General features: G+C 39.3%; 2 protein-coding genes across 6 annotated transcripts in view; both read right to left on the bottom strand.

The window, feature by feature from the left end:
• LOC145331231 (uncharacterized) overlaps window positions 1–5978 on the bottom strand; it is a 50446-nt gene extending 44468 nt beyond the window's left edge. The window contains exons 1-7 of the mRNA XM_080175848.1: window positions 5904–5978; window positions 5146–5384; window positions 3885–5022; window positions 3331–3851; window positions 3004–3252; window positions 1698–1941; window positions 1114–1595 (exon numbers count right to left, since the gene is read on the bottom strand). Of these exons, the coding sequence (XP_080031974.1) occupies window positions 1114–1595; window positions 1698–1941; window positions 3004–3252; window positions 3331–3851; window positions 3885–5022; window positions 5146–5384; window positions 5904–5978 (2948 nt within the window). The remainder of the gene's footprint in view (window positions 1–1113; window positions 1596–1697; window positions 1942–3003; window positions 3253–3330; window positions 3852–3884; window positions 5023–5145; window positions 5385–5903) is intronic.
• A 6142-nt stretch (window positions 5979–12120) lies between these two features.
• Window positions 12121–22426, bottom strand: part of LOC145332776 (uncharacterized) — a 39507-nt gene continuing 29201 nt past the window's right edge. For 4 of the 5 annotated variants that reach the window (XM_080177832.1, XM_080177833.1, XM_080177836.1 and 1 more), the window contains 6 exons: window positions 22100–22162; window positions 21635–21763; window positions 21387–21458; window positions 20415–20585; window positions 12833–12916; window positions 12121–12655 (listed from right to left, as the gene is read on the bottom strand). In XM_080177832.1, coding sequence (XP_080033958.1) covers window positions 12551–12655; window positions 12833–12916; window positions 20415–20585; window positions 21387–21458; window positions 21635–21763; window positions 22100–22162 — 624 coding nt within the window. In that variant the 3' untranslated portion in view covers window positions 12121–12550. The remainder of the gene's footprint in view (window positions 12656–12832; window positions 12917–20414; window positions 20586–21386; window positions 21459–21634; window positions 21764–22099; window positions 22163–22426) is intronic. The other variant, XM_080177835.1, reaches the window with a different exon arrangement.

The raw sequence follows: 22426 nt of genomic DNA, 5'->3' as shown, positions 1-22426 counted from the left end.
TTAAATCCGCTAAACTGTTGAGGAAAAGTGTGATCTTGTGGATTCTCCTAAGACATTTGTTGACATATGTCTGTAGCTCGGAGATTACAGCTGTGTTTAGGAACCAAGTTTCGGCCCCATACAGCAAGACAGAAAGAATATTTGACTTAAAAAGTCTTAACTTGGTCTTTATGGAGATGTTGTTGGAATTCCAAATTTGTTCAAGCTGGCAAAGGCTGTTCTAGATTTGTTAATTCTAGCTTTAACATCTGTCAAAGTGCCTCCAGCTTCATCAATTTTACTTCCAAGATACTCAAAGCAGTTACCATTCAATTGGTTTCCAATAGTTATTGGTTCTTGGGAGTTTGCATTTAATTTGAGTATTTTAGTTTTTGGAACATTTATTTCAAGTCCAACTTTCTTGGAAGTTTCAGATATCATGTTAGTCCTTCTTTGCATTTGACTTCTATTGCTTGTTAAAAAAACCAATATCATCAGCAAAGTCCAGATCTCCCAAATATTTGGGATTGCCAAATAACTGCCAGCAAATCCCATCATTGCTTTCACAGTTCTTCATGATTTAGTCAATGACAAGGAGGAAAAGGAAGGGAGAGAGAAGGCATCCTTGTCTGACACCCCGGTTGCGAGTTCGAATCCAACGAGCCCCTAGCCTTGAAGTATTCTACCAAAACAAACTAGCAGGATTTACTCATACAGAAATTATATTTAAACTGAATACATTTACAATGGGTGGTTACTATATATATACAAAATAGATTATACCAATGAGTTAGGTTTGAAGTGGGTGTGGGAGACAAGGGCGTAGCCCGCGGCGGTAGACATCTGTGGGGTAAGCTGCAGTAAAAGGGAAGGCACCATCTCCCGGTTGAATAGTTGCCTGAGGGGCGCGGGGTTGCTAAGTGTCCGTGCCCCTCCCCTATTTAGCCAGTCCAATCTGACCGCTGCCGACGGGGTCATCTGCGGTCATGAGGTGAATGGTGATATAATAGGATTAGTGCAGAAGGCTTGACTTGATAAGCCACTGCGTAGCAACTCTGTAAAATACCCGTCCGTCTGCTGCCGTATTACCACAACTTCCCCTTCAAGGGCTGCGGGGCTCCCGAGCCACCAGGCCTTGAACCTGGGGATACGGCAGCCTCTGCCTGCGAACAACAACCTCTTCCTGGGGCACAGCTCGGTGCAGGACAGCCCTGGCTATACAGGCTCCGCGGGATACTCGCTGCTCGGTCTGACTGTGGTTGGATATCAGCATTGTCAACTCCCGGTTGGCTTCCAGCTGAGGGTTGGCGAGCCAGGCCCCGTCGTTGGAAATTTGGCCTTGTTTGCAGGACTAGCTCTGTCTCGGCTGGCAACTGAACAGGGAGGCCTAGGCTCACTCTAGAGGCTCCCAAGGGGGGAACAACGATGGAGGAAGGCGCGTAGAATTCCATAGGGGCGCCCACCTTGTCCAGGTTGCTCGGCCTCTTAGCTCCCACCCGGATGGGGATGGCTGTCATCTGGAGGGGACACATCGCTTCGGCTTCACCCTCTGGGGCCGCCACTTCCATCTCAGTGGCCGCTTCTTCTCCTGTAGGCTCGCTGCTGGCAGGCAAGGGCTCCATGTCCGCATCAGGGTTCCAGACTGCATCCCTAGGTGGTTCTGGGGCTGGCGGCGCCAGCGGTGGTTCGTTGGGTTGGTGCTGCAGGTTCTCTTCTACCGGGTCACGATCCTGGCCGCTAAGCTGTGGGGCGGCGGCTGCCGGCTGGTACACTGGAAACTGTCCTGGTTCACTAGCTGGCAACGCCGCAGCTCCGGCCGGCAGCTCAGTGGCGTCCTCGTCGCCGTCCAGATCGCCTTGGATGTCCGTTGGAATCTGCTGGGCGGTGATATCTCCTGTGTATTTGCGCAGTCGGCCGACATGCGCGGTGATTTCCGAGATCTTGGCTGTTGGAGAGGCGGGTCTGATGACGTAGTGGACGTCCGTGGCCCGTCTCACTACCTTCCAGGGGCCAGTCCATCTCTTGGTAATCTTGGCTGACTTCCCTGGCACCAGGTGGGGGGCCAGATACCAGACCAGGTCTCCAACTTCGTATTTGGCCGTGCCTTCGTAAGCGGCCGCGCTCCTTCGGATGGTTCCCTCCTCTCGCTGCTGGATTGCGTCGTACACGGCGTGGTAGCGTGGGACTGAAGCATATTCAGTGTCTGGCAGCCGGAGTACCAAGTCCACCGGCAGCTTGGCCTCTCTCCCAAAGTAGGCCAGAAAAGGGGTCACGCCCGTGGATCAGCAGGCCTTGGTGTTGTAGGCGAAGGCGATAGCAGGCAAATGTGGCTCCCAGTTGTTGTCATCTCTATCCAGGAACAGCCGCATGCCTGTGTTGAGCGTCCGATGGAACCTCTCAACCCGGTTGGACTGCGGGTTGTAGGGCGGTGGATGTGTCAGGCCAATCTCGAGCTTGGAGGCCAGTTCCTTGAATACCTGGCCAGTGAACTCCATCCCATTGTTGGAGTGGATCTTCAGGGGGCATCCGAACGTGGCCAGGTGGCGGTGCAGTAGGGTTTCAGCCACCGTGAGGGTGCGCTTGTTGGGGATGGCGTAGAGGCTGACAAACCGGCTGAACCCATCCTGACAGGTGAGGATGTAGCAGTTCCCGGCTGGCGTCTCTGGTAGGGGCCCCACCAGGTCAATGTACAGGACTTGCTGTGGATACCCCTGTCGGGAGGGCACGTGTATTCCTAACTTCAGCCTCTCCTTGGTGACCTTCTGTACACACTCAGGGCAAGTCTGGACCATCAGGCGGACGTCAGGGGACAGGTTGGGCCACCAGAAATGCATGGCGACGCGGGCGATAGTGGCGTCCATCCCAAAGTGCCCAGCCATGGGGGCTCCATGGGCCAGGAAGAACGCGTCCTGCTGGAGGGCCGAAGGCAGTAGGTATCTTGTCCTCTCCCCTGTCAGGGTCTGGTCGGTGGTGGTGAGGCAGCCATGCTCGTCGAGTCCCAGGGCTGCGAAGCGGCTGGCATACTGCTGCTCGTTCCGGTCCTTGCCTCGTAGCTCAGCCTTAGTTGGGGCCTTTCCGTCGGCTACCCACTGGCGGACACGGAGCAGGAGAGGATCCTGGGTCTGGGCTTTTAAGACTCGGGCTGGATCCAGCCGTGCTGCGGAGGGTCTGCCAGCTGCGGGCTCCCCTAGCTGGCAAAGGTGGTGGAGGTATTCAGCCTGTTCTGCTAATTCTTCGGCGGACGCTGCCGGCATATTGTCATCCTCCCGGCAGCTGAGGGCGTCAGCATTGGTGTTCTGGGTGCCAGGACGATGGCAGACAGTGAAGTCTAGGGCCGCTAGCTCCTCCTGCCAGCGGGCCACCATCCCTGTGGATGTGTTCAGTGTATCAGTGTTGATCTGGAAGCTACAGTAGGACAAGATGCCGTGAAATTTCCGGATCCCATACATGATGGCGGCCATCTCTCCCTTCCAGGACGGATAGCGGGTCTCGGGGTCGGTTGTCTTGCGCCCCACGGCGGCAATGAGCCTCTCCTTGCCGTCCTGGCATTGGCTGAGTATGGCAGAGATGGCACAGCTGCTGAAGTCTGTGGTGAGCTGGAACACGGCTGGTAAGTCAAACCTGGGTGGCGCTCGGATGGGGGCTTGGCGAAACTTGTCCTTGAGCTGCACCAGCTGGGCTTCCATCTCGGCTGTCCAGGTCAGTGTCCTGGCCGTTTTCTGCCGATTCATCTCGTAGGTGAGGTCGGCATACTCGGGGATGAACAAACGGTAGTAGCCAAAGAACCCCAGGAGCGCCAGCAGGTCCTTGGGGGTGATGGGGGCCGGCCAGTCAAGGATGCGGTCAATATAGTCCTCTTGCATGGCTATCCCCTCACGGCTGAGGGTGTGACCCAGATAGTCTACCTTGGCTCGGAACAGCTTGGTCTTGGCTGGCTTGAGGCGGATTCCTCCCCTGCGGTGGGCTTCCAAGACCTCCCGGAGCCTAGCCAGGTGGGCCCAGGTGTCTTGGTGAAAGGTCAGGACGTCATCAAGATATGACTGGAGGTTGGCCGTGCCCAATGGGTTCAGGACCCCTGCAATAAATCTGGAGTAGACAGATGGTGCGGTAGCTAGGCCAAAGGGCATCCTTTTCCATTGGTACAAGCCTCTGGGGGTGGTGAAGGCGGTGCAGGGCCGGCTATCCTCGGACACTCGGATGGTGTAGTACGCAGCCACTGCGTCTAAGGCACTGTAGACGCGGTGTCCCCCAGCTCGTTCTACCAGCTGCTGGATCCTGGGCAAGGGGTAGCTGTCTAGCTCAAGACACTTGTTGAGGGCCCTGTAGTCGACAGCCCAGCGGGTGCTCCCGTCCTTCTTCTTGATAGGCACCAGGGGGCTGCTCCAGGCTGAGTCCGAAGGCTCTATGACTCCTTCTTGCAACCATGTGTCCAGTTGTTTTTCCAGCTCAGCCTCCTGCCGCGGGTTCAGATCACGAAATCTCTGGCAGATCGGCTGGGTCCCTGGCTTGAGGCGCAACTGTAGCTCTACTACGTCAGTGCAGCCTGGGGTAGAGTTGGAGAAGACGTCCCTGTACTCTGACAGCAGGGTCCAGACCTCCTTCTTGAGCAGGGGGTCCTTGCGCAGAAATTCGTTCTCCTCCATCTCAAGGGCTGCCCACAGCTGCTGCATATCTGGGGGCTCAACAGGCTCTTGGAACGAATGGATGCGAGGGGGAGGCTTGTCGGAGACCTCCAGAATGTCGGGCTTCACCAGCTCCCCAGCCACGGGGAGGCCGGCGTTCAGCAGGAGAGGCATCTCCCCCTCATTTACCACCAGCACTCGGAACACGCTGGCGGAGCCAGGCCTGTGCGCATACAGGCCTTCTGGTATGACAAGATACTCCCCAAACCTCTGTTCTGGGGCAGACAGCTGGATGGCATCCTTGGTGCGGTGTCCCACTAGCTCAACAGGGACAGCCATGACGCCGCGTCCAGGTAAGACCACCTGCTTGGCCGTACGGAATTGGGGTGGTTGGCCATTGGTTGGAGTGACAGCACTTAGCCTGTAAGTGGCTGGCACTGGGTCAGCTTTGGCTCCGGGAGCCAACGGCCGCGATTTGACGGGCTCGGCGCCGGGAGGGGCTGAGGTGTCGGAGCCATGCGTGGCTCCGAGGGCGCTCGGCCACGATTTGACGGGCTTGGCGCTAGGAGAGGTTGGGTTGTCGGGGCCAGCCTTGGCTCCGGGGGCGTTCGGCCGCGACTTAACGGGCTCGGCGCCGGGAGAGGCTGAGGCATCGGAGCCATGCATGGCTCTGAGGGCGTCCGGCCACGACTTGACGGGCACGGCACCGGGAGAGGCTGACTCCTGGGGGCTGGGCGAGGCTCCGAGTGCATCAGACCGCGACTTGACGGGCCTGGGCTCGGACTTGGCCGGTTGGATTGCTGGGGGCCCCAGGTAGAGGGGGCCAGGTGGACATGGCTGGCCGTTGATAAAGGTATCGGCGGAGAAGATAGGCTCTGGAGGGCTGGAAATCTCGGGAAACGTCGTTGGCAGGCTCTCCAGAGGCACCTTGGGCACTGGGGGCACTCCCATGGCTAGCAGGTTGGTCCCCCTGTGGGCGTTCAGCGCAGCATCCACCCAGTGCGTGCCTTTCTCGACTACACGCGGCTGCTCTGGCAGTGGGCCTGGCAGAGGCCCCTCGTAACTCAACTCTCTCTCGGCTGTCTCCCGGTCTATGGGGACGCCACGGAGTGGGATAAACTCCCCACGCACCCACAAGCAGGGGGGTTGCATGTCGAAACAGAGCCTAGTTCCGAACTCCTTGAGAAAGTACCCTCCTAAGTTCAGAGGGTGTGAGAGATTCCGTACCACAGTCACGTGGTACAGATGGAGTATAAGAGTGTGTGAGACTGCCATATATAATTCATATAATTTTCCAATTACCTGAAGGGGTTGCCCTTCCTCATTAGCAGTCAGGATTTGGGTGTTGTCTGGAACCAACATACGCTGCACGCCCATTGCTAAATTGACCTTTAAAGTCTGATTTTTGCCGTTCCCGAGGTTTTATTGGACATTTAGGGCGGGAAGGAGTTGTCAAATCAAGAAGACTCTGAAATACTTTTTTGTAGACAATTGCATTGGCTAAATATCATGTGAAGTAAAAATTTTTGTAAGTATAACCAGTTTTTCACCAGCTTCAAATTTCAAATTTGCGCGTTTTTAATTTTTAATATCTTGATTATTTTATCTAAATTTTCTTGATTTTATCCATTTAGAAAATATTTTAAATCATTGTTATTTCATCTTACTAGAGGCTAATAAAATTATGGCATATTTTTATAAGGATATGCATTTGTTTGTGTGTTTGAATGTGTGTGTGTGTGTATTCTTGTTTCTCCTCACTCTACGCTACGAAATAACAAGGCGCGAAACACACACACACACACACACACACACACGAAGAAACATAAAGAGTAGGCTGAAAGAATAATATCAATTATATGAATATAAAACAATAAAATTGACATTTAAAAATTTATTTTAACTAACCTACATGAAATATAACAGATTTTTATACTATTTAGCTATTTCGTATGTTTTCATTTTGTTTATTAGATATTACTCCGCAAAAATAGATCCTTCCCCCCTCTACGTGCGTCGGAATAATTCTAAATTACAACATCGATGAAATTTAATCGATCTATTAGTTTTTAAGATAATGCAAAAACGAACAAAACCGGATGCCATATATATCGTGAAATAAGAAGCTAATTGCAATACCAACAAATTCTCTTTAATAAACATGCGAAAAGCTCAGAGAGTACTCAATAAGAAAATTTTGCCAAACTTACCCTTATCTTAAAAACTAAGAAAAAAAACACATTTTTGCATTTTGTACCATTTTTTGTGTTATAAATAATTTTTGAACTTATATAGGACTTATTTTAGTTGGACAATTTCCAACATGCGGATATTTGATTTTATCAGATTTAAGCAAGTATAGCCAATTTAACAATGCAATAATACGTTCTTAGATTTTAGAGTTCTGCAGCTTTGGCCCCAAATTATTTCAAAAAACATATTATCAACATGGGTTGATATTTAAAATATAGGTGGCCCAGGATGTCTTTGAAGGCTGGCAGGTCAACTTTTGTCTAAATTGATGGGTAGGAAAAATTGAATTGTTGACCCCTCCGGACCAGTGTGCCATGGTGTGTGTAGACCGCTGGTGGTGGCTTATACTGTAGCTTCGAATCACTAGAGCTTATCAATTATCACTGGGTCAACAATTTTATATTTCTTTTTATCACTTGGTTGACATTTATAAACACTTATGTGTAGTTATCACTAGGAGCTCTAGGTGTGATTCTGGAAGCGATGGCAGCAGGGAATGTCCGTCCTGCAAGGGTCGATGGCTGGCGGCGGCAGGGAATGTCCCGTCCTGCAGCGCCGCTGGTTCGAATCCCGAAAGATGGCGGCAGGGAATGGCCCTTCCTGCAGCGCCTCGGGTTCGAATCCTGGGAGGTAACGGCAGGGAATGTCCCGTCCTGCCGTACCTTTGGCTCAAATTCTGCTATCCCTAGGTAGGCCTTACTTGTGTGCTGAAGCTTCGCAGCCACACATTGCCTTCTCAGGGAGACCAGCACTCAGCTGTCCGTCTCGTAGGGTTGGCCTGGGTGTCCTGGGGCTTGTCCCAGCTACACTTGCCAATTTAGACTCAGTTCTGTAGCCGTCTGAGCTAAATTATCCGATTACCGTGGCTGCGCACCTAGCGCTACTCCCACACGGTACGGAAAAAACGCCGTAAACTGGCGCTTTTAGCAGGCTAAATCTGCTTGCCGTAGGCCAGAGGCCTACATAATGCGTTCAAAATGATGGAAAATCGACCTAAAAAGGCCGTCTCGCGGGTCAGTTGGCTTCTCAGTTGGCAGCTGACTGTCCCCTTACTTGCAAAAGGGTCCAATCAGAGGTAGAATTGGCTAGTTTCTGTAGGGCTCGATTGAAACACGCTGACACCAAGTTGTGGTAAGCCGAAGCGTTTCAGCTCACCGGTTGCGAGTTCGAATCCAACAAGCCCCTAGCCTTGAAGTATTCTACCAAAACAAACTAGCAGGATTTACTCATACAGAAATTATATTTAAACTGAATACATTTACAATGGGTGGTTACTATATATATACAAAATAGATTATAACAATGAGTTAGGTTTGAAGGGGGTGTGGGAGACAAGGGCGTAGCCCGAGGCGGTAGACATCTGTGGGGTAAGCTGCAGTAAAAGGGAAGGCACCATCTCCTGGTTGAATAGTTGCCTGAGGGGCGCGGGGTTGCTAAGTGTCTGTGCCCCTCCCCTATTTAGCCAGTCCAATCTGACCGCTGCCGACGGGGTCATCTGCGGTCATGAGGTGAATGGTGATATAATAGGATTAGTGCAGAAGGCTTGACTTGATAAGCCACTGCGTAGCAACTCTGTAAAATACCCGTCCGTCTGCTGCTTATTACCACACTTAATTGTAACGATTAAACTAGCCAATCAAAAATGTCAAAAATTGACAATTTAGGAAGCTTTCCTTCAAAACTTAACCAATAGAGTTGACAAAAAAAAGATATTGTTTATACAGTATATACAATAGATACTACAATAAAAATAGTGATACTTATATAACATGTTAAGAATAAAAAATTATGAACAAATATGCTTCAGTCTGTTTATAAACTTCAAAACAATGCAGTTAAAAATATCTATTACAGTGTATGTACATTTGTTTAGGTTTTGTTCAAGTCAATCCTGTAAAGCCAAAAATTATGATTTTTAAATTAAACTTTTTTTATTATAGTTTTATAAAACTTTTTCAATTTTGCTTAGATTGGATTTGTAATATTTTTTCTCGTATTCATTCGAATCCGGTGGATAGGAACCGGTTCTCAGCCATACGAAAAAACCATGTCTAGCATCGTATTATATCCAGCTTTCTACGAATATAAAAATGTACAATCATGTTTTAATCTTATGATTGTACATTCTATATCCGCGGAAAGCCGTTTATAATACGATGCGAGAAATAACTATTTTCATTCTAAAGTCATATATAAACATATATTTTTTATGCTTGTGTAAGAAATTATTTTTGTTTAAAGTTTTGATTAAACCGAGGTTTAAAAATTTTTTAGTAGCGAAGCTACTCTATAATTCACTTTGTCCGTCAGTCAGTCCGTCAGTCAGTCAGTCCGTAACGCTATGGGGGAAATGGGATTTACTCAGCTCCTATAAAAGATAGAATGCTGAAATTTTTTGACAACATTCCCATCATTAAAGAGCACAATTAAGTATTAAGCAGGTTTTAGGCTATTTTTGTATTTTTTACATTTTTCTCCATATCTTCAGTGTTTATGGTCCGATTTTCAAAATTTTTTCAGTTATAGATATCAAAATTAAATTTCCTGTCGTTTAAAGAAAACAACTATGAGAGTCAGACTGCCTTTAAGCAGGTTTTAGGCTATTTTTGTATTTTTCACATTTTTCTCCATATCTTTGGTGTTTATGGTCCGATTTCCAAAATTTTTTCAGTTATACATATCAAAATTAAATTTTCTGTCCTTTAAAGAAAACAACTATGACAGTCAGACTGGCTTTCAGCAGGTTTTAGGCTATTTTTGTTTTTTCTCCATATCTTTTGTATTTATGGTCCGATTTCCAAAATTTTTTCAGTTAAACATATCAAAATTAAATTTTCTGTCCTTTAAAGAAAACAACTATAACGGTCAGACTGGCTTTCAGCAGGTTTTAGGCTATTTTTGTTTTTTCTCCATATCTTTTGTATTTATGGTCCGATTTCCAAAATTTTTTCAGTTATACATATCAAACTCAAATTTCCCTGTTGTTTAGAGAAAACAACCATGACGGTCAGACTGCATTTTTGCAGGTTTTTGGCTATTTTTAAATTTTCCCTTATTTTTCCATATCTCTGATGCATTTTGGGATATCAGTATCAAAATAATTTTTCCCATTGTTATGAGCATCTTTTACTTTGACCGACATCGTTATACAAAATAAAACAAGGTTTTGTGTTTATTTTCTCCAATAAATCTATTCCTGATTTTAATAAATAAACTTTAAATCTACTTTTACGTATTTCCATCCATGATTTTTTGTGCTTCGCTACTTATGGATGTTGTCATCCTTGTTTTTTTTAATAATTACTCAACAGAATTTAAAAAGTAAGGTGTCAAATTAAAGATCTTACTATTTTTGTTCATACTAGCAATTTACTTCTTTTATTTTGTTGCTTTTTAGTACCTTTTAACCGACTTAATTATTTTTTAAAAAATCTAAATTACTTCCAAAATAATAAATCTACAAAAAACGATTGCATATATATTTAAATTTTATTACCCATTTTACATTTATTACTTACTAAAAACACCGACTAGCTTTCTTTGTAATTAAAAGTGGGCGAGAGATAGGCCATCTAAAGTTACTTGGATACTAAAAAAACCTGTTTCTAGCTATGTTATTGTATTTGGTTTTCAATAAAAAATATTGCTTATTTTATCAATTTCTAAGTAACTATACATGCATTAGTTTAAAGAAAAGATTATGGTAAAAGTAGGCTTTATTGTTAGGAAAAATCGAGAATTATGTCAAAAGGTTTAGTTTTAGCTATAGAAGGTAAAAAAAGACAATTAACTGCACATTTATATAGAACAAAATTTTTTCCCTAATCTTGGACTATATCGGAGGAAAAAGCCATTAAAAAAATGAAAGCCCGTTTTGATCTAACTTTGAGAAAATGTAAATAAAATACTGTTAAGTTTGATAATCTGATGAGAAATTTTTTCGTTTACAGTCCCTTTAACATAAATACATCTGCGTTTAAGTTTTTAGTAGCAAAATATTACCTAATTGGGGCGGGATTCTTCTTTGATTTTAGATGATCAAAAAAGGCATCATTTTAATGTAATGGGGTGCTATAATGCCCACTGTTTGATATTCTGTTATGTAACATTCAACAGACAACCAACCTTATGTGCATGGTAATAAATTACAATTGTTTTTTTTTGGGCCAAAGCATTCCCCCTACAAGGGAAAGAGGACATTGGACTGTTCATTACACTAGTAGCAAAAGTTATAATAGTGTTTTCTAATTTGTTGGCTTTTAATTTTTGAACACTTCTCAGTTCCTATTAAAGCTAGAAAGCTACAATTTTTTGTGCAAATCCGCTGTTTGATAATAAATTTCCGAGCTTTTATAAGTTTAGGTCAATTTTCATTTCCTTCACCCTTTTATTTAACAACCTTCATTTTTAGGCATTTGTTACTTAAAAAATTTCAAACAGCTGTAATTTTTTAGAAAATCTTTATGTATATTTTAAATTAAAAATATCAAAATATAAATTTCAGCGTCAGCAGCCGCCGCAACCTTATGAAATTTTAATGCGTTATGTAGACATGTAAGAAAGGCTCAAGTTTAAAATTTAAAATCAAAAATTGCGGCCACAGAAGCCTTTTAAAAATTTCTAGAGACCTGGAGGATCAGAACCTGCAGGACCATACCTAGAACCTAAAAGGGACTTAAACACCTATATTTCATATCAGAGGATATTTTAGTATTTTGGTATGATAATATGCTTCTTTTTAGTCAAAAAATATTTTTGCTCTTTACTTTATCCCTCCATTATATTTACATTTATAATGGTATAATTTAGAAATTAAAATTCTATTTTTAGTATCCATTAACCGCTTGGAGCGCGTTTTTTTTTATTTCGCTTAAATGTTAAAGATAGCTGTGAAGGAGGAGGGCAGCATGTATTGTCAAGCGATGTAACGCTATATACCAGCGACGTAACGCGATGTACAGAGATAGCAGCGATTAGGGCGGCAAAAATAGCAGCCAAAACTCAATAAAGGAGCACAAATAAAATGACCAAAAGATTCACTTAAAGGAGGTCAAAAATTACAACAGACTTAGATCACGATGCTAAAATAACAAATGCCTAAAATTGAACAGAGAGATAGTTTCAGGTTAGCTTTTTAAAAATCTAAATTTAATTTTCTTGTAAGAGTCCATTTAACTATCAACTGTAAAAAATGTTTTATGTCTTAAAAAACATTTATGGATACAAAAAGTATATAAGGAAGGACATAAAGTAAGCCTAGCAACAATTTTTAAAAATAATACTTTATTTGATCTTATTCTAGGATACATATACGTAATGACTTACAACTAAAATAAAATTAAGTATTTTACAAACAAACATCACAATAGATGATAAACTGGTGAAAACATAGAACAACTTAAAAAAAATAACAAAGATTTTATTTATAATTTTTACGATTGTTATAATTGTTATTTATTTTCCTTAACAATTCAGACAGTAGAACACGAGGATTAAAAACTTGAATAAAGTTCTTTTATATTATACAAATTCCTAAGCAAATAAATGCTTTAAGAATTTCAAAAACATTACTAGGTGCCATATTATTACAATATTATTAGGTTACCAATACGATATACAAACATTTATTATGCTCCTTTAAAAAAAAAACTACAAAAAATCAATTTTTAAGGTTTTAGACTTGAGCTTGGCTTACTTTAGTTAGTGCCACAAGAGGATTTTGGTGAATTTTCTTTTTGAGGACTAACTTCAGATTTACTACCTTCTTTTTTTGGAGACTTTTTCTTAGGACTTCCTTTGGCCTAAAAAAAATTATCATTGAGTACAAATGTAACAACTCTATTTTTAAATAAAAATAACCTAGTTAATGAGAAAATAACAAAAATACATTTCAAAAATCACATAAGTATAATCTTTGTAAACTTTTGATAAAACTTTCAAAATAAAAGATTTAAAGTCTATTTAAAATTATTACTTACAGATAACTTTCTCAAGGGCTTAGCATCAGAAGAATCTGCTGCATCTTTTGAGTCAATGACTTGTTTAGCTGCTTCTTCAATATTCTAGAAAATAAATTTAATCAATAATTTAAAAAGTAGGTTTTAAATGGACGTACAGACGTTCAAGTTTTGATACATTTGCGTATAGGCTTTATCTTTGAACTGAGAGGATGGGTAATAAAAGAAAGCAGATTGGGCGGTACCCATCTAGGAATATATGTACTGGTCTGAGTATGGTTTCAAGCAATTTATTGGGGGTGGAACACTCCCCCCTCCCCCCAAAAAAGTTTAGATTCTCTTGATAATGCTATAAACTGATATTATTTATCATATTTAAATATCCATCTGAAATTTTGCACGAGTATTTCTTGGTAGGTCTATTTTCCCTAAATCGAACAAAAAGTTGGAAAAGTAACGGCTAACGGCTGGCAGCTAAGCCGTTTTGCCATTTTTTTTGTATCTATGCAGTGGAAATTAGTCACGAAACCTGTCTCCACATAATACTCTTTGCCACTCCAAAACGCTATCAAACGGTTCTAGACGGTAGCTGTTAGTACTTGAAGTTTTAAAACTGGTTATTGCTATCATTTAACATGAATTAAACCAAAAATATGTTTTAAAAAGTTTATTCCTACGTAATTGATTATGGATTTACCCTGAAAATAGGCAAAAAAAAGGCTAAACGGCTGAGCCGCCAGCCGTTACTTTTCCAACTTTTTGTTCGATATAGGGAAAATAGACCTACCAAAGATTACTCATGCAAAAGTTGAGATCAAAATTCGAATTCTAAGTACCATTTGCTAACTGATTACGAGATGGTTGCATTGAACCCCCCCCCCCTTAATTCAGAAAGAAATCACAAAACATATAATTATGTCTCGTCATACCATAGAGTTCCCCGTCCCGGATTTGAAAAATTTTGTTAAAAGTTTTGCCCCCAGCCAAAATATGGTTGATTTATGCATAAAAATGACCCATGCAAAATATTTTTTCTGTAATGCAAATATTGCGACGGTACAAGCACTGCAAAGTTTTTATGGCTTTTTTGGAGCTTTTGTACAATCCCAATTTTAAATTTTTTTACAAAATTTCGATTTAAGTGTTGATATATATACCTGAAATTTACCAAAAAAAGTGGGGCAAGCTCAATTATAACATATGAAGGTGTAGCAAGTAATCTTCCAAATACAAAATTGTCAAATTGCATACATATATGATAGGGTTGGACCGGATACTTTTTTGGACGGATATTGGATATCAGGCTGATTTATAATGCCGGATATCCGACATCTGGCCAGATATCTAGCAAATATCCGGTAATTTGGCCAGATATCTGGTTATTCGGCCGGATATCCGGTAATTTGCTGGATACCAAATATGTTGCATTATAAATCATCCGAATATCCAGTATCCGGCCACCTCTATTACATAAGTATGAAATTTATTTGATAATCATAACTATCCCTTCTGTAAATTAAACTTAGCGGTTGAAACGTTTATACAATTAACTTGATAAACCAAGTAATCAAAATTCAATAAAATTCTCAAAAGTTGTTAGCCTAATGGATTAGAAAAATAATTATAAAACTTTAGGGACAAGTGAAATAAACAGTCCAATTTCCCCTCCATCTCTGAATTATACCAAAGTGAACCAAAAGTCTAATAATAACTAGGGAGGCAGAGCACAATGGGCTGTTAATTGGTTTAATAAGCCGTTCCAACCACCTATTGTAATCAACAGAAAGAGTAAGTTTGTGTATAATCATGGGGTATACACGTTCATTTATCAGACATTGTCTTCTCTATCTAGATCCATGTACCCAAAGTCTAACAATAACTATAACACTTTTTTTTTATTACATAACAAGAAATAACATGTTATTCAAGAATCTAAAGGGATAAGACAATGTCTAATAAATTGATGTACATCCCCAATAATGATACAAAAAAATATCCCTTCTGTAGATTAAGACTAGAAGTTGAAACTTTTAAACACTCAACTTAATACATAAACCAAATAAAATTTACTGAATTTCCCCAATGTTTTAACCCAAATGTAAGAAAACACCATTATAACACTTTGGGGACTAATTTAATAAACAGCTCAATGTCCCCTACCTTCCTGAACTATAGAAGAGTGTATCACAAGTCAAACTAGGGAGGAAGGAGACATTGGGCTGTTTAATACACTAGTCCCGGAAGGTTTATAATAAATTTTTTATTTTTTGGCTCATTAAATTTGGAAACTTTAATTGAATTTTAATTGGTTGGTTCATTAGGTTTAGTGATCAAACGTTTCAACCACTATGTAATCAACAAAAAAGGGTCAGTCTGTACCCAAAGTCTAATAGTAACTGGAACACTTACATTTTTATTACAGAACAAGAAATAACATGTTACTGAAGGATCTAAGACTATGGCTAATGAATTGATGTACATCCCCATTAATAATACTGTTTCAGTTTAACAGCATTTGGCTGGCCGTTTACCAGATCTTTACGTACAAACGTACGAAACCTGCTACTTCCCACAAGAATCAAAACCAGCATAGTTACTAATACAATTTATTGTATGAAAACGGTCATGCTGAAATAGAAAATAACAAAATTAATAATCAAATATCAAAATGTTAAATACATTATAAAATAAATCTTGTAAAAGAAAATAAATCTTTTTCTTATTTGGAACAAACATCTATTCCTTATAAAAGGTTGCGTGACTTCGAAATTATATTTCAAAATGTATAAAGAAGCTAGGGTTATTTTTTGCTTAAAATTAATCAAAATTGAATGCGAGTTTGAAATTCATAAATAAAATCATCATAGACTACTATTAAAATATTCTGGTACGAAAATAAATTAATTACTTGGTCTAATTTTAGTGAAAATGAAAAGATTAATTTGCCGTCTTAAAAAAAATCACTCCACTCTATTATAAATGCTTAAAGAAAGAATTCTTACAGAGGTCATTGATCTTGTCAAGCCGGGAAGCACTCAAAGGTATTTTTCAGTACGGATAACACCACAATTTTGACTATACATGGTTTCTTTATCACACAGATATTCCGCACATCTTGAAAGAAAGATTAAAGATGGCTGCGCTAGCTTTGTTTTGGTTTGCGCAAGCGTTGTTTTGATTACAACGTTCAATTTTGAACTTTATTTAAACTTGGGCACTTTCTAAACTGCCATTAATGATAAGGAAAACAAAAGGGATAAAGGTGCGAGTTCACAAACGCATCACACTATTATACTTCCAATACAAATACACAAAATTAACCCATTCTGTAGATTAAAATTAGTGGTAGAAACGATGAACACTCAAATTAATAAACCAATCCATCAAAATTTATTGAAAGTCCCCAAAGTTATTAAGTCTACGAATAAGAAAAGGTTATTTTCAAACTTTTGGGACTAGTGTAATAAACTGCCTATTTTATCCAATCTATTTCTGATACTTATTAAATGCAAATCTTTTCAATAATATGAGTCTGTAAAGGTTAGCTCTTTTATTTAATCTAAGCAAGTTGAATTTTTTTGATTGAAAACTTTGGTTGAAGATTCCTGTAACAATAAGGGTTTACAAAGTGTAGCAACTCTGCAATCGGTACTTCTGCTTTATAGCTTTAGTTTAATATATTGAAGACGTAAGTTTAATGCAAATTATTGCCAGTTTCCCAAGTGCCAAGTTGAGCACATACCCCCCCCCCCCCCCCATCTCCCGACCTTGAAAAAAGGAAGAGATACTTTCTAGTTTGTTTCTTAATTATATAAGGTCAGGTTAGGATAGTTTATATTGGGTACCAGGGACCCTTGCAAGTTAATATGAGGAGGGAGGGGTTTCAGTGATCAAAAGACACTTTAGAGGGAAAGCACCGAACATCTCTTTCCATTAAGTCAATACAAAATTAACAGAGATAAACAATGAATAATGACACAAAAAAAGATAATATTAACAATTATCTAATTTTCACAAGAGCTTCTCTATAGTACTTTCTAGCGGTAACGCGCCTAAAGGACTCTTGGGCACCTGAGAGAAGAGTCGTTCCTCTAACTTTATTTAAGTGGTAATAACTGAAACATTCCCTAGATCTATCAGAAACTTTACTGTAAAGAAGAAACAATTGCATACATATATAATAGGGTTGGGCCGATACCGGCTATCCCGTTGATTTCTAATGACAGATAATCGTTATTTGGCAAATTACTGGATATCTGGCCGAATGAAAGAACATCGGCCAAATAACCGGATATCCAGTCGAATTACTGGATATCCGGCCAAATAACATACATTTGCCAAATATCCGGCATTATAAATCAGCCAGATATCCAGTATTAGTCCAAAAAGTATCCGGCCCAATCCTATTATATATGTATGCAATTTGACAATTTTGTATTTGGAAGATTACTTGCTACACCTTCATATGTTATAATTGAGACTGCCCCCATTTTTTTGGTAAATTTCAGGTATATATCAACACACTTGAATTGAAATTTTGTAAAACTGTTTAAAATTGGGATGGTACAAAAGCCCAAAAAAGCCATAAAAATAGTTTTTTTTGCAGATTTTAAAAACTTAGACTTGAGCATCTACTTCTATATTAAGTACATTTAAGTGTAAAAAACACACAAACTTTTTAAGTACGAATATTTTAGGGTAAAACAAGGATGACAACATTCTTAAAAGTGAAGCACTGAAATGGAAGGACACACGAACATTAACACTTGTTGAGTGTCAGAGCTGAAGAAACTAAATATTAATGCAAATATCTAAACAAAATAAGTAAATTTGTTGCAAAACTGTTTAAGGACATACTGACGTTTTTAGGACTTTATTATAGAGATGCTTTGCTTATAATGCATAAGCTTGTTGCAATAGAAATCAGTATACCAAAAATCAGATGAATCTGATAATTTTAACATACAAAAATTTGTTGTCAAAAACGTAAATAATCAGCAGGATTTAAATAGACGTAGGGACATTCTGGTAACGCCTATAGAGTTGCTGCGCTTTCAAAGTAGTACCTGATAGGACAATTCTAACCTGTTTCAATTAACCAAAAAAAGCTTACTGTAACAGACGGACGGGCCGACCCTAATTATAAAAAAGCTTCGCTTTTAAAAAGGTGATACAAATGATGAGGGAGCATTAAACATTTTTTTTATTGGTGGAAGAACCGAACACTAGAAGACTTTTTTTCAAAAAAAGTCCTAAAAATGAACATTTATTGCTTGATTAAAGATGTCGCACAGAAAGGTATTAATCAAAGCTTATACATTTCATCGACTAAGAATTACCAATTTTTATAATTAAATAGGCGTGCTGTTCCAACCAATTCCTTTTAAGATATAATGACCATTGATACCCAAAAAAGTGTTCTGGTCGATTTTTTTCAGAAAAATGTCAGTTTTGATTTCCATAAAAAGGGGAAGAGTTCCCTCTGAGGGAGAAAATTTTTTCTTCTTTTAAAGTATGGCTTTAATTACCTTCCTGAAGAGCAGATTAAGAATTAAAAAACTGTTTATAAAAATGTTGACCCTTGAAAAGTTATCCTTAAATAACTGTCAAAATTTCCGATTTTGCTAAAACGTCCAAAAATGTCAGTCTTTTGAGGATAGCCCTTGCTATGCATGATCAAAATCTTAAAAACAGGTTTTTTATTTAAATTCTTTAATATACTCTTCAAAGCGAAAATTCAGGAATTTATATAAAGCCATAAAAAAAAAAATATTTTTTTTATTAAAATCAAAATTGACATAAAAAAAGCTGAAAAAAGCTACCAGAACACTTTTTTTGGTGTCAATTGTAATATCATAACAGAAATGGGTTAAAATAATGCGCCTACATTTTAGGTATTTTGAGACGGTATACTATATTAACAACTCTAATGTCCTACCTTAACCCAGCCGAGCATTCTTTACTTAACCTAATTTGGTCATCTAGCAATCATTATAAGCGTTCTTTGTCTGTAAGCGGTTTTTTGTCTGTCACAAAGGATCTCGCTAATCGCTGAACCGATATTGTTCTTTACAGTGAAGCTTCTTATAGGTCTTAAGAACGTTTTTAATTATTTTTGGGGAGGGTGTCTTCACCCTCCTCCCCCCCAAAAAATTATTTTTTTACCCTTCTAAAACTCAAATTTAAAATGGGATGATGTCGACTTTTTCCCTCCAACCTTAAGTGCCCCTAGAGGCTTCTAGGTGCGTACCCGCTAGTATACAGAAAAGCACCAATTAAAAATTTAGATTATGTATTGAGCCGCTAAAGCAATCCCAAAAAAAAGAACAAGAGTTTTATATAATACTAGTGATCTCGCCCCTAGGGGCTTTGCCCCAAAAGGTATAATTAAATCTTCTATTACTTACCCAGCAGAACGGATCACAAATTTTCGCACCTACCCAGCAGGAAAACATTTTGCGATTAAATTCGTAAAATTCATAAAATTCGTAAAATTTGTAAAAAAAATGGGGGGGGGGATTTTTTGTTCTTTGGGGGGTTGGGGGTGTCCCACCCCCCAAGAAAATAGCTTAAAACCACTGCAGGACCAATAGGTATATACCCTGAAGAGTAGAATCCGATCAGTTCAGTGGTTACTGAGATCTTAAGCTTCAGACGGACAGACAGACAGACATTGTTCTACTTTGTATTATAGATAAGAAATAAAAATCATTGAATCAAAAATATGTATGATAAAGGTGATTTTAAGAGTCATTGCATATCTCAGAGCTTATGTTAGCTTGCTTAGGTTTATAATTTTATTTTACATACCCAAATCACTTTTCTCTTTTTTAGTATGTTGATGAATTTTTATCCTGAGTAGATTAATTGTAATGTCAAAGAAAGAATAAATAATACTCATAATAATAATATAAAAAACAGTTAAAATAAATACTATTTCTACAAATTTTATTTTGTAAGTACAATGTAATATTACAAACAATAGGTATTATCATTCTTAATTAGTTTTAAAATAATAAAAATTTTTCTTAGTACCAAAATTTCAACTCATATAGTACATTTAGTCCATATAGTACAGAAATTTTGACAATATAGTACATATAGTACACAGTGGCCACCCTGACAATGACCCAAGTCTTTATTTTAGATTTTTACCTGTCCAGAGACCACCAGAAGTCCTGCAGCACCTGAACCTGAAAGCCTATCCAAAAAATCTTACAACTTAGAAGAAGTTATCATATAAGAACAATTTTATCCCTAATAACCTATCCTCTCATTCCAAAGATACAGCCTATACTCACCGTTTACGCAAATGTGCCATCCCTTCCCCCCACACTTAGAGTTACTACGCTTTTTAATTCGTACCCAACTGTTAAAAAATAATAATGTAAAGTTTTTACGTAGAGCTTGAGCTAGCTCTCGTGGCTATACATAAGTGTATCGGCATACTCCAGGGAGTCTAAGGTTCAAACTCTAAGGATAAATTAACTAATCAAACAATCTTTTGTCGAGTTGGGTCTTTTAGATTTTTGTAGCAACGGCTTAATTAAAATTATAATACCTTTTGCCTTGTGGAAACAAATTTAATAAAAAGAAAATTAACCTTTAAAGACAACGGTTCAAGATCAACCTCTTCTAATTTAGCCTTTAAAGCACTTTCACTATCAGTAGCTGCTGCAGCCTCGTCTGCTAGCTTTTTAGTATCATTTGCAGCTTTTTCCGTCAACAATTTCTGCTTGTCTTCAAGTAACTGTTTAGCCACATCTTTTCTTGACTAAAGGGGGGGGGGGGTTAATGCAACCATCTTGTAATCAGTGATTAAATGGCACTTAAATTTCGAATTTCGATCTGAAATTTTGCATGAATAATCCTTGGTAGGTCTATTTTCCCTAAATCGACCAAAAAGTCGGATAAGTAACGGTTAACGGCTTAGCCGTTTTGCCAATTTTTGCCATATAGTCACGAAACCTATCTCCACACAATACTTTTTGTCGCTCAAAAACCTTATCAAACGGTTCTAGCCGGTAGCTGTTGGTACTAGAAAAAATTTAAAAATGGTTATTGCTATCATTTAACAAGAATTAAACCAAAAATATGTATTAAAAGTTTATTCATACGTAATTAGTGATGAACTTGCCCTGAAAATAGGCAAAAAACGGCTGAGCCGCCAGCCGTTACTTTTCAAACTTTTTGTTCGATTTAGGGAAAATAGACCTACCAAGGATTACAGATGAAAAATTTCAGATCGAAATTCGAATTCTAAGTGCCATTTAATCATTGATTACGAGATGGTTGCATTAACACCCCCCCCCCCCTTTTTAAAAAGGTTGTTAAATTAGGTTTAACAGGGTAGCATACCAAGTAAAAGTCGAAAAAAAATAACTGTACAGCAAAATAGTTTTCGTTTTTAACGACGTAGAGTGCACTGTTCTGGCAACAACTGTTTTAAAATTTAATTATAAGCTTTGAAAATTTTAAGCTTAAAGGACTAGATCTATAAAACACTCTGTAATAATATAATAAGCTCGGAAACATTCTATGAACTTTTAACTGCCTACTTTAATTATTAACAAACCTGAACAGATTCGACATGTACCCAGATCGGAACATAATTAGCAAATTTAAAAACTTCTTGTTTCAAATCTTCCTACAAAACACAAACGTTAAAGATTTTAGAAATTTTTGATAATATTCTCACGAAAAAAATTTGAACTACATAAAAAAGCTATTTTAACCTCAGTCGGAATGCGCAATGGCACTAAGAATCAAACTAATATAAGCTTTGGTTTAACAAATATTGTATTTTTGATATGTAATTCGAACCTGCAATCCTTTTATCTCTTCTGCATCAATTTCCCAATCGGAGGACACCTCATCATAATCTAAATCTGGATCAGTTATGACTGCAGCTGGGTAGTATTCTGAATAATCTTCAGTTTCTAGCTCGTCAACCTAACCAAAACAATTAATGCGCTGCAAAGAATTAATTTTAAGTATTCATTTTGGGATTTAGAATAATAAAATTGAACTATGAAGCTATATTTACAAAAATATTAAACCGATCCTAATGAAATTTGTATAGGATATTCGTAGATTATGGACAGGGAAAATTAGTAGTTTAGCTTGATAATATGGACCTCATTTATTCAGTTGGTTCATCAAGTAGGAGAGAAGAGGAGTAAATGGAGTGGAGGCGGGTAGTTATTTAAGCAGCCGCAAGAATCACTTGCAGAGGACATAAAATATGGTGCAATAAATTCCTTCTTAAAAAAACTTAATTAAAATAACCTGCAAATTCTCTATGAACTTTAGGTAGAAATAATCATACCAAATCTTTCTTTCTCTGAACACCTTAAAATTTTTTTTTTAGGAGGGGGATTGAGTTAATGAAACCATTTCGTGATCAATGCTCAAATAGCACTTAAAATCAGAATTTCGTTACGAAACTTGGCATGTGTCTATTTTCCCCTAATTGATCTAAAAGATGGAAACGTAACGACTAACGGCTGGCAGCTCAGCTGTTTGGCCATAGAGATGTCACAAGTTCTATCTACACAGCATACTCTTGGCCTCTTCCAGCAGCTTACTGCCGGTTCTAGCCGGTAGTGGCTGGTA

The sequence above is a fragment of the Acartia tonsa genome, chromosome 11, assembly GCF_053477335.1.
Source record: "Acartia tonsa isolate MP-2025a chromosome 11, ASM5347733v1, whole genome shotgun sequence".
NCBI classification, from domain to species: Eukaryota; Metazoa; Arthropoda; class Copepoda; order Calanoida; family Acartiidae; genus Acartia; species Acartia tonsa.
This window is presented reverse-complemented; position numbering and strand designations above follow the sequence as displayed.